General features: G+C 44.6%; 2 protein-coding genes across 4 annotated transcripts in view; both read right to left on the bottom strand.

Annotated features, from left to right (window-relative positions):
* Positions 1-4: 4 nt before the first annotated feature.
* Positions 5-4,726, bottom strand: cbx7a (chromobox homolog 7a). The gene is made up of 6 exons (XM_068577860.1): positions 4,371-4,726; positions 3,231-3,274; positions 3,016-3,081; positions 2,812-2,878; positions 1,657-1,972; positions 5-1,552 (listed from the first exon to the last, which is right to left on the bottom strand). The coding sequence occupies exons 1-6, from the start codon at positions 4,437-4,439 to the stop codon at positions 1,017-1,019; spliced, it is 1,098 nt and encodes a 365-aa protein (XP_068433961.1). The 5' UTR covers positions 4,440-4,726; the 3' UTR covers positions 5-1,016.
* A 4,284-nt stretch (positions 4,727-9,010) lies between these two features.
* top3a (DNA topoisomerase III alpha) overlaps positions 9,011-10,000 on the bottom strand; it is an 11,382-nt gene continuing 10,392 nt past the window's right edge. For all 3 annotated transcript variants that reach the window (XM_068579472.1, XM_068579473.1, XM_068579471.1), the window contains one exon: positions 9,011-10,000. This exon is cut by the window's right edge and continues 218 nt beyond it. The gene's annotated coding sequence lies outside the window, so the exon portion shown is untranslated.

Here is a 10,000-nt window from a genome sequence, read left to right on the forward strand (position 1 = left end):
TTAGTACATATTTATTGGTCAAAATAAAAAACAATTTTTAGAGAGAAGACATGTTTGACAGTTCATCTTTGTCAGAGAAAGACACATATAAGTGACATAAGTTAGTTTAGCCTATACATATGACATGCAATAAATAATAGCTCACTAGTTTGACCCAACGTACATTTGCTTCCATTTGTACACAGCAGAGCGGCGGCGGTGTAATCTGATATCCTCTTTTGAAATGCACAAAGGCTAGTGAGAAGAGCGGACTATCAATTGGTAATACAAAAATAGAACCAGGTAGCATTTCATACTTGAAAAGTAAAAGGACAGACAGACGGCAAACACAACTGTGTATTTCTTTTTGTGCATCCAGCCTCCTCTAAATGCAGAACTTCATCTAAGCGGAAGGCATTAATTCTTTCTCTTTGTTTTATTTCTTTTGTGACAGAAATAAACCTCTTCAACAAACTACAGGACAGGGCTTTGTGCATGTGTGGCATAGACTGACAGGGCATGCAGTTATCTCTGTGCAAATACTGAAAAAAGAGCAACATCTTTACAAAACATTATTCGTAAGAAAGAGGAGCAACTGAAACGGGGCCCCGAGAACAGATTTGAGTGTGTGACCGATCTCTGGCTGGAAAGCACTGAGGACCTCTGGAGAAAGTAGCTGCATGGAAGTAGTAATTTGGAGCGTTACGTTTGCTGTCTCAGCATTTGTCTCCTGCTCTCAGCGACCCCGGGAACGAAACCCACCACTGAGATCCATTAAGTCTGCTGGATTGCAATGGATGATTTGAGGACATTGGTTCGGGGCCTCAGGCTTCTTATCACACATAAATAAAGGAGCCACAATAATAAAGTTACCACTCATTTTTCTATTCAAAAGGCAACAATGTCTTCATCAAACTCAGTAGGAAATGAGTGTAGCTTTGTAAACATGAGGAATTACCCAACATACACAACTATTTACATGTACAAAATGAGTGGCAAGTCTAATTATGGTTATTTTGAGCTCTCTTTTTCATCTTTCAATAGCCCTTAAAGAACCCTTCAGCCACCGGGGCTTCTTCAAAAGTCACCGTCAGACAGTTGATCGTCACGTCTGTAGAAATCACCTTCCTGGGATGTTTTACCGCAGCGGGAGCACCCTGGCTGCCTGGCGTCAGCGTAGTAACACTCTGATTGTCGCCGCTCGCATCCTCCTTCGTCTCCTCGGTGGTGGCGCAGTCACCCGCCACCTTGTTGCTCTTCTTAGAGCTCCCTATCGCCGTGCTGTCGCTCTCTAATCTGGAAAGCTTCGACCCTGACTCCACGCTCTCCTCGCTTCTGTCCCAATCTGACCCGTCGCCAACGTAAACTTCGTCTTCCGGCACGGCCTCGGGCACCGAGGCACTGTCTGCTGATTGGTCGGTCTGGAACATTTGGTTCTGTCTAGTTTCGGGTGTCCCTCCGCCTGGTATGTCCGCCCATGTCTGTGCACCTACCGCTGTCAGGTGGCCGTCCGCCTTCTCCTCCACCTCCATCTCCAAGTCCTGTCGCTCCAGCAAGGGTGGGGAGCTGCAATCTGACTGACATGAAGGACAAAACGAACACACCATTTGTTTATTTTGAGAGGCCGAAGGTCCACGGCCGAGCTATCGGCATTCTGAGATTGATTAACTAACCAACCGTATAAACTGTCTTCGCGCATCTCCTCGGCGGTGCCTTCAGATTCCTGCTTCTCCTCTTCACTGGTGCCGCCCCAGTCCTCCTCAATGGGCTCCTGCTTCTTCCTCAGTGGAAGGATGGTTTTGTTTGAGGGTCCCTCCGGCCCTCGTTTGGACACCCTCTGCTTGATCTTCCTCCTGGCGAGGCGGCGGTACAGGCCGCCCCGCTCGCTCGTGTCCACATCTGTACTCATGGAGCGGGTGAGGGAGAGACGCAGTCGAGGGGGGGGCTTCTCCGAGACCTTGTTGGCGCTGCGGAGGTCCATGGCAGAGATGTTCTGGTGCAGAGCAGAGAGGACGAAGGTGAACACATGAAGTCATTGATGTGCTCATTTTAAAACAACCGCTACACTTTGTTTCCAGCTACAATTCTGCCATCAAAATGTATTTGATGGACAACTTTATGACACAGAGGACATTTATAGGAAACGTAGTCTATGTTAAAACATGTTTTTCATGTTTTGTTTTTTTATACAATCAACAAATCCAATTAAAGGACCAACGGCAACAATGAATTGATCCTACTAAGCATTGAATGTGTTTCAAAAGCCTGATTAGCCTGTGTATGCGCCATGCTAGCAGCTCAGTGTGACTGCACTTAAGCACAACAGTGCTTTGAGCTAAATGCTAATGTGAGCATGATACCATACCAACATGATACCAACATGCTAATGTTTATATCTAGCGCGGCTAAGAACTTGAGGCTATCATTACTGCCGAAACACACATCTCGGCCTGATGATGTCAAGTTTTCTCTTCAATGTGTTGTTGTTGTTTACAGAAAGCCTGCATTACAAACTGTAGATGGAAGGAAGGTGAATAGTATCAGGCAGGTAGGGTAAAACGAAGTATGCTACAGTTGCATTATGGGAAATTAGCTTCACCCATCCTACCCTTGTCAGGATAACCTTTGCTGCTTGAATTTGGACTCTTCTTATAAAAGCACTCAAAATGTGCTCCACTCAAAAAGAAGCCTGTCTGAGGGCCGAGATGTTCCAACAGACGACGGGTGCAAACTTTCTTGAAATAAACTAATGTCTCACTGAGCCGTCAGCAGTAGTGGAGCGAGGGTACAACCGAGGCGTGTGAAACAAGAAGGGAGGTAAAGTGTCGCTACCCGCAGGACGAGCCTCCTGGGTCTGAGACCTTTCCTGCGATAGGCCAGAGCTCTGATCTTCTCCTGACTTGGAGAGAGAGGTAGAAACAGAAGGGGGGGAGGACAGAGACAACGTGACAAAGAGAAACAGATTGTTAGTGGAAGAAGAAAAAAAAAACACTAAAAGTGCTCTGCCAGCTTAAAAACCTCTCCAATAGTACTCACTTCTCTTCGTAGGCCAGGACCAGGCGCGGGTCCAAAATATTTTCCTCTGGTTCCCAAGTACTGTACCTGCCAATACAACAAACACATTCAAATAAGTCTGTCTGTCCGTCTGTACCGGTCATGGTGCTCAAGTATCAAAGAGCATATTTCGAAAAGGCTACTGAGTTTATATTGGAAGGATGAGGTCAGTGGACGATGACTCAAGGCTTACTCACTTCGGGGACCATCCCTGCCATTTCAGTAGATACTCCACATTACCCTGAAGAGACACACAGAGAGGGGAGGACGCTTAGAGGAGAAGCAGCCGAACCCATTCACACAACCCGTATCTTAAACCCAGCTTCAGTGGGCTGCAGGAGCGAGCGGCTGTGCGCGGTGCGAAAAGGACGCCTGTCACTTTAAAGTGTGGCGTGAGCAGAGGAGGGAGGGTCATGGACATTCTTCTCCCTTTCAAATGGTGCTTTTCTGAGGGATGACGTCAATGACAGCGTCTTTTTTTTTTCTTCCTCTCGCACCGCTGGTGACGTGACCACACATGGCTTTTTCCAGAATGTACGAGCTCCTTGTAGAACATTACACCGGTGGCTGTGATAGGTGGGGCCACGGGGACATGTAAACAACGCGGCGTTGCGCAACGTTCAGCCAGCGAGCATGAAATAATGAACAGTCATTTCCGGGAGAGAAAAACAACTGTGCTCGCGCCTATACTTTCATCATGTTATCGTATTACTCTCAAACTTTATAACGGCGTATGAACCTGCTATTACATGAAGGTGACGTCGCACGATTTAATCTATTTTACATAACAGATCAGCCGACGCGGTATGTGCACATGATGTGTCAATACCGATAATGTGTCGCTCAATCGGTATGAGTCCACATCTCCATTGTTTTAAATAATAATAGGTCATCACTACGCAGCATCCAGTGACATTACGCAGCAATTTCACACCGATGCGCAGCCGCTCGCTGGCGTAACTTAAAGCAACGGCCGCACGCTTGCCCGTGGACCCGCTTTCAGGACGCACACCCCCTTTTCCATTTTACTACAGCTGCGTAGGCTCCTTCCAAACACGCGTACCGCTGCAGCATCCCGACTGCTGCTTACATCCTGTAAGCTCCCTAGCTTACAGGATGTGACCCGCGGCTGCGCAATAATGTTGAACTATGTGCAGTTCATTAAAAGCATAGATGAGTCCGAACATCGCTTTTGCGTATGTAGCCTAGTTGTGTTGTGCACGAGGAAAGCGGATGGCACACTGAACATAATGTCCATTGGGATAGAACAACAACAACAAGACGGGAATATAAGTTATGTAAGTTATATGGAGCGTATTATTAGTCGTGTCTCTTACCTTTCTCACTCTCTTCTTTGTTATTGACTCAACAGCAAACACTTGGTCTCCCACTGATGACAGCTCCATCGCCGCGTGCTGCTCCACACGCTCCAAAACAAGACGCAAACTGTGTCTCTGCTGCCAGAGTCAACGTGCTGAAGTAAAAATAGCCTCGGTTTAGAGGACGATGGGAAATACAATTTTAAAAAAGCGCGTCCGTTTGCTCCAGGTGTGAGCGCTCGCGTTGAAAACGCTGAGTCTGTGCGCGTCCCCCAAACTCCAGCTGCCTGCCTCTCTCACTTTTTAAAATGTGCGACACATCAACACGCGCAGGACATCGCGCTCCTTTAAGCCGAGCGCGCCGCCTTTCCATTGCGTAGAGCCGGGCCCCCAGTGTGCGTGCGCGGGCTCGTGGGCAAATTGGAGCAGAGTGCAGAAAGGGGACAGAGGAAAAGGGAGGAGGAAGAAGGGGGCGGGGTCAAGGTTATTGTGTGAAGTTAAAGTTAGGGGAGGAGAGACACGACGAGTTCGCCGAACACTTCTTCGTTAAAATAAAAATAATGCATTGGAAATTAAAAAGGCTTTATTTTAGGGATACACTTGAATTTCAAACCCTCACTCTTTAGGAAGATCCCCATCGACATGGCTTGATGTTTTATTCCATGCATTCTCAAACCGTTACATATTTCTTTCAGTGCATATTTTGGGAAATAGGCTTATTGGAAACAATTCAGAGACTCAGATGTAGCTGGTCAGATGGTTAGCTTAGCTTAGCATGAGGACTGCACTTGTTTTGTTTCCTGTTTCCAGCTCATGCTAAACATAACTAAAGGTTGTAGCCGTACATCTCCACCAGAAAGCTAAAACACCTATTTCCCAAAAATGTCAAACTATTCCTTTACGATATGAACAAACAGAAGACTATGTGAAACCCAACCGCAGCTTCAAGGGCGTCTACGTTCGATAGAAAGGCGCTCTGCTCTTTCACAAGTGAAACACATTCAAATGACAGTCAAATGAGTCTGTTCAGTTAAACCACTGAACTCCAGCTCTGAGAACGAAGTGAGAGCTGGTGTGTTTTTATGTAACAGCCGTAAAGGCAGCGAAAGATCAGAATCTACGATGGAAATGAAAGCGTTGCTTCTCTGCGGTGGAGACGGTCACCCCTCCAGCAGTGTTTGATCCAAACATGGAACTAAACAGCTAAACACTGACAGGAAATCTACATTCTACATCCTGAATGCTAAGCAGCATCTCTGCACAGGAGAGAGTGCAACACCATGATGAAGATCTCAGTGATGATAATGACCGCTGATATGTTGCAGCCAACATTTATAAAACAGGACTGATTCTTGAAATCAAAGTTCGGTGGTTTGGTCACAGGCGTTGATTCCACACACTCATCTAACTTCATAACGTGTGCTCGTCTATCCCCCCAGGTGGGCACAGCCCACGAAAGGTAAAGGGACTGCTGCGGAAGAAAAAGGCCCGGAGACAGTTTCCTATTATCTTCCATTGAGGGTGGTGTGGATCAGTTTACAGTAAAACTCACTGTAACTCCAAACACACACACACACACACACACACACACACACACACGGTCCACTGTCTCTCTGCACCTGGAACACTCGCATCACTTACGGGCATTGGGTGTCATGGCAACAGTTTCTAAGGCGACGGCAGAAAAGCTGGATGATGATGATGATGATGATGATGATGATAAGACAACAAGAGTTGATGAACAGCTCAGGGCTAAATCCACCTCTACTGACCCAACTGTGACCTTTGACCCGAGATTATGCACACATTTGAACCAGAACAGTCCTACAATAATCCAACAATATTAATATAGTGATTAATAGTGATGTATAGAATTTGTGGCATTACAATTCGTGGAGTAACGTGATTTAATAATGACTGTACACTTTAAGAGAATTATTATCTATCTTTAGGTGTCTGTAGCTGCTTTGGTGAGGTTTGATAGAATTAGTGACGAAGGATTATTTTCATCATAAATGATCCAAAACCCTAAAATAATCAGTTAATTAAACTCTTATTACAGACAGCAGACAGCTAAAAATATAAACAAATATTACCATGGGACGAACCTTCCATCAGCTTCTTTTTTTGGTTTGTGTCATTTTGCTTATAGAAATGACTCACAAACGATTACTCGACGGAAACAGCAACAGTTATGTTAAATCGTCACGCTTCATCCCTTATGATGCTTTTATTCTTCAAAAGCAGCCTTCCCCTGCGGCGGGACCCTCAACAGCTTCTTCACCTCACTGGTGTTTGCATCCTTCGCTGAGTCTGTCACAATCAGAAAGCCGTTGGACTTGCAGACAGATCAAATATAAATTGATAAACACCTACGTACACATCTTTTCAAACTTCACACCTCCAGTTTGAAATGCAGCTTCTGGTAGAGTTTCTAGCTTGGAGCCCAAAACGAAATAAACCCGATGACGTCACGATGAGGTCATCGGGGTTATTTTGTCAAACTTTAGTGAAGCTCCCTTCAGGGACACAGAAGACGTACTAAATGTGTGTGTTTTTATTGTTTACAGGCTGAGTAGTGAAGTGAATGGAAAACATTCTAATACATAAAAGTGTCCCCTTTAAGTTGATGCTACATTACTCCTTTAACTTCCTTTAAAGAGTTTTAGGACTCATATCCTCACGGGGACTGAGGTGATGTTGCACCATGATCCAGCATCTTCTTATAGCTCCTGATAGAGGATATGGAGACGAGTGGTGACGTCATTGTGCTTTATCGTAAAGTTCTCCTCGAGCTGCTGGCTCCTGCTGGGACCCGCGCTACCACTAACAAAAAAAAACAACTAAAACGAGATGAAAACAGCCTCTTTTTCCCGGTAAGTAGGAGGCTTTCCGCATCAATTCAGGAAAGAAACACACCAAATCACATGACTTGTTATCTGCCCGGATACTAGTGTAGCGGAGTCGGGATCTGAGGATGGAGAGGCAAGAAAAAAGAGAAAGAGAAAACAACACGGCAGGACGGATCACAGCGCTCACTCCCACCCACATGTTATGACTCACGCATGACTCACCAAACGTGACGGTAAGAAGATCACCGACACTTCTCTGGAATAATAACAGAGAGAGAGAGAGAGAGGAGGGGGGATGCAGGCTAACTTACAGGCTCATACCGGGAATCCATGCGTTTCTGATTTAACTCCCTTTTGTCCTGGAGGGGGGGCTTTACTTCATCTGGCTCGGCTGTGACAGAGGCAGCACTTCTGGGAAAATACAAACATCCCGAACCCTGCAAGGAAACACGAAGCACAAACTTTGTCTGGCAGGCTTTCGGGAACGTGTCTGATGTTTTTATTAGGAAATATTTAATGCAGCAGACCCGCTACCATTCACTATTCAGTTAGAGCCATACTGTGTGCATGTCAGCAGGGAAAACAGCCAGCAGCAGTCACTGAGGGAGAGCTGGGAGCTTCCACTCCAATGAGAAGGAAGGATTGTAGGAATATATCTCATGTCAGAGGGAAGGATTGTAGGAATATATCTCATGTCACAGGGAAGGATTGTAGGAATATATCTCATGTCAGAGGGAAGGATTGTAGGAATTTTCCAGTTATTTGACAGCTGTAGCCACTGGGAATTTTGCAGAATTTAACCTACTGTAATATAAAGTGTTATAAAACTACTAACCACAGTTAAAATTGGCAGCAGTTTGACCAGCGAGTGCAGCACAATGCTATTAAATAGTCATAATAATCTTCTGATGCATAATGTATGATGAAACAACTTTCAGCGGGGGCCGTTTTAAGCATAACAAGTCCTCATGCTTTTGCACTTTTTGTACAATTTTGAGAGCTGGACATACATTTGCAACAAAGTATTTCTGCAATGTGGGATGGCTACTTTTAAGTAAAATTACATAATGCAAGTTCTGCTACAACTGGACAGAAAACACGGTGTGAGGCCTTTCTGCTCCATTTTTTAAGAAATGAAAATACATCATGTACATACAATTTACTTCAAATGACTGATTACATTTACAATGTGAAGCAGCAAGAAAGACGTTTTCAATTGGTTTCTTTCCAAAGTTTGCCTGGATGAAAGTTTGAAGACTCGAGATGAAACTAAGACCAGTGAAACCAAAAGAAAAATACCAAAGACCGAAACCAAAATGCAGAACATCAAGCTCAGTCACGAGTCACGACTGTAAAGATATAAATAACCAGGTTACTGTACATTCATGTTTATTAGCATTTATCAAGAAGGAAATAGAAATCCCTGATAGTGACAATATGTTTGTGCTCTCATTATTTTCACAATGTTTCTTCCAAAGAGCACCTTGAAGAACATTAACTGTAAAACCCGGGCAACTCTTTAGGATACTTAGTGACGGAAACAATGATGAACCCAAACATGAGCACACTTAGAGCTCCACAAGGCTCTTCAGAGACACACGGCAGACGTCACGGAGACTAAGGAGACCCTCCTTGCTTGGACCACACCCATCTTTGAACCGCTCAAACGCCTGGAAGGTTTTGCGACTGCATCTTTCACGGTGGAGGCGCAGCGACAAAGTCTACGAACAGAAATGCAAACACCTGAGTACTCCAATCCTCTTCTGTGGAACTTCCTGCTGCAGTTCGTGTCTCATTGAGTCCCATTTTGCCACACACACACGCACACACATACACACACACACACACGCACACACTCTCAAGGTGAAAAACACATGCCGTCACTGCTAGTAATTATTAAGAAACTGTGTGCAAATATGTTTTTTTTAAATTAACATTTATTCATTACAGACTGCAGTGCTCCTCAGGCAGAATAACCCTTTCAAATCCATTTCAGTCCAGGACTGTGAATACAGATAAACACAATTATTCAGTAGATTCAGGACCACCTGATCACGACCAGGTTACGTACAGCGACAAGTGTTAAAACTAGTTCTACTCCTCAGCGTAGTCCTCTTTTCCTCTGGAGGCAAAGATTCAGAGTGTGTCTGTTCAAGAACAATGCACAAGTAAGTTCAATATTTTGGCAGCATTTTTAATAGTCTCTATATTATATACTAAAGAATACAATTATATATATATATAAACCCTCCTGTGACTCTTTAGTCTTTCAGTCTTAATGCTAAGCTAAGCTAACTGCTGGCTGTAGCGTCATATCAACCGTACAGAGTGGTATCCATCGTCTCATCTCACTCTTGGCAAGAGAGCAATGACGTGCATTTCTTAAAATGTTGTAAAAAAAAGTTAACTGGACCCCAACATGACCCTTAGCTTTCCTCCCAGGGAACAGAAAAGAGCCATTCTTCTTGAACAAGCGCACTGCAGATCTGAGGTGAACTGAGAAATTAGAGCTGGTTAAAAACAGAGAGAAAAGGACCTGAGACACAAAATGTCTTGGACATCCCCCCCTCCTTTTGTCAGAACAGAGTTGTCATTGTGTTGAACAAATGTGACTGGGTAAAACAATTTCTAAATGAGTTGGAGTAACTTCAGTCTTGTTCAAAGCTGTTTTTGTCCTCTTGGTTATCAACATGTAACTCTGCAGGCAGCAAACAGGGCATTGTTTAGATTCTCATATCCCAGAGGAAGAGGTCCACTTTGTTTGAAGAACTTCTTACGATCCGAGTTGCTGCATTT

This window comes from Clinocottus analis, unplaced genomic scaffold (assembly GCF_023055335.1).
Source record: "Clinocottus analis isolate CAN_PGR_092001 unplaced genomic scaffold, fCliAna1.0.p SCAF_16, whole genome shotgun sequence".
In the NCBI taxonomy this organism is placed as follows: Eukaryota; Metazoa; Chordata; class Actinopteri; order Perciformes; family Cottidae; genus Clinocottus; species Clinocottus analis.

Bases quoted from the DNA above. Each gene is read 5' to 3' on its own strand.
- cbx7a (XM_068577860.1), bottom strand. From the start codon at position 4,439: ATGGAGCTGTCATCAGTGGGAGACCAAGTGTTTGCTGTTGAGTCAATA. The intron at 2,879-3,015 runs GTGAGTACTATT...TCTCTCTCCAAG, and splicing joins GTCCTGGCCTACGAAGAGAA to TCAGGAGAAGATCAGAGCTC. The intron at 1,553-1,656 runs GTTGGTTAGTTA...CATGTCAGTCAG, and splicing joins GCGCGAAGACAGTTTATACG to ATTGCAGCTCCCCACCCTTG.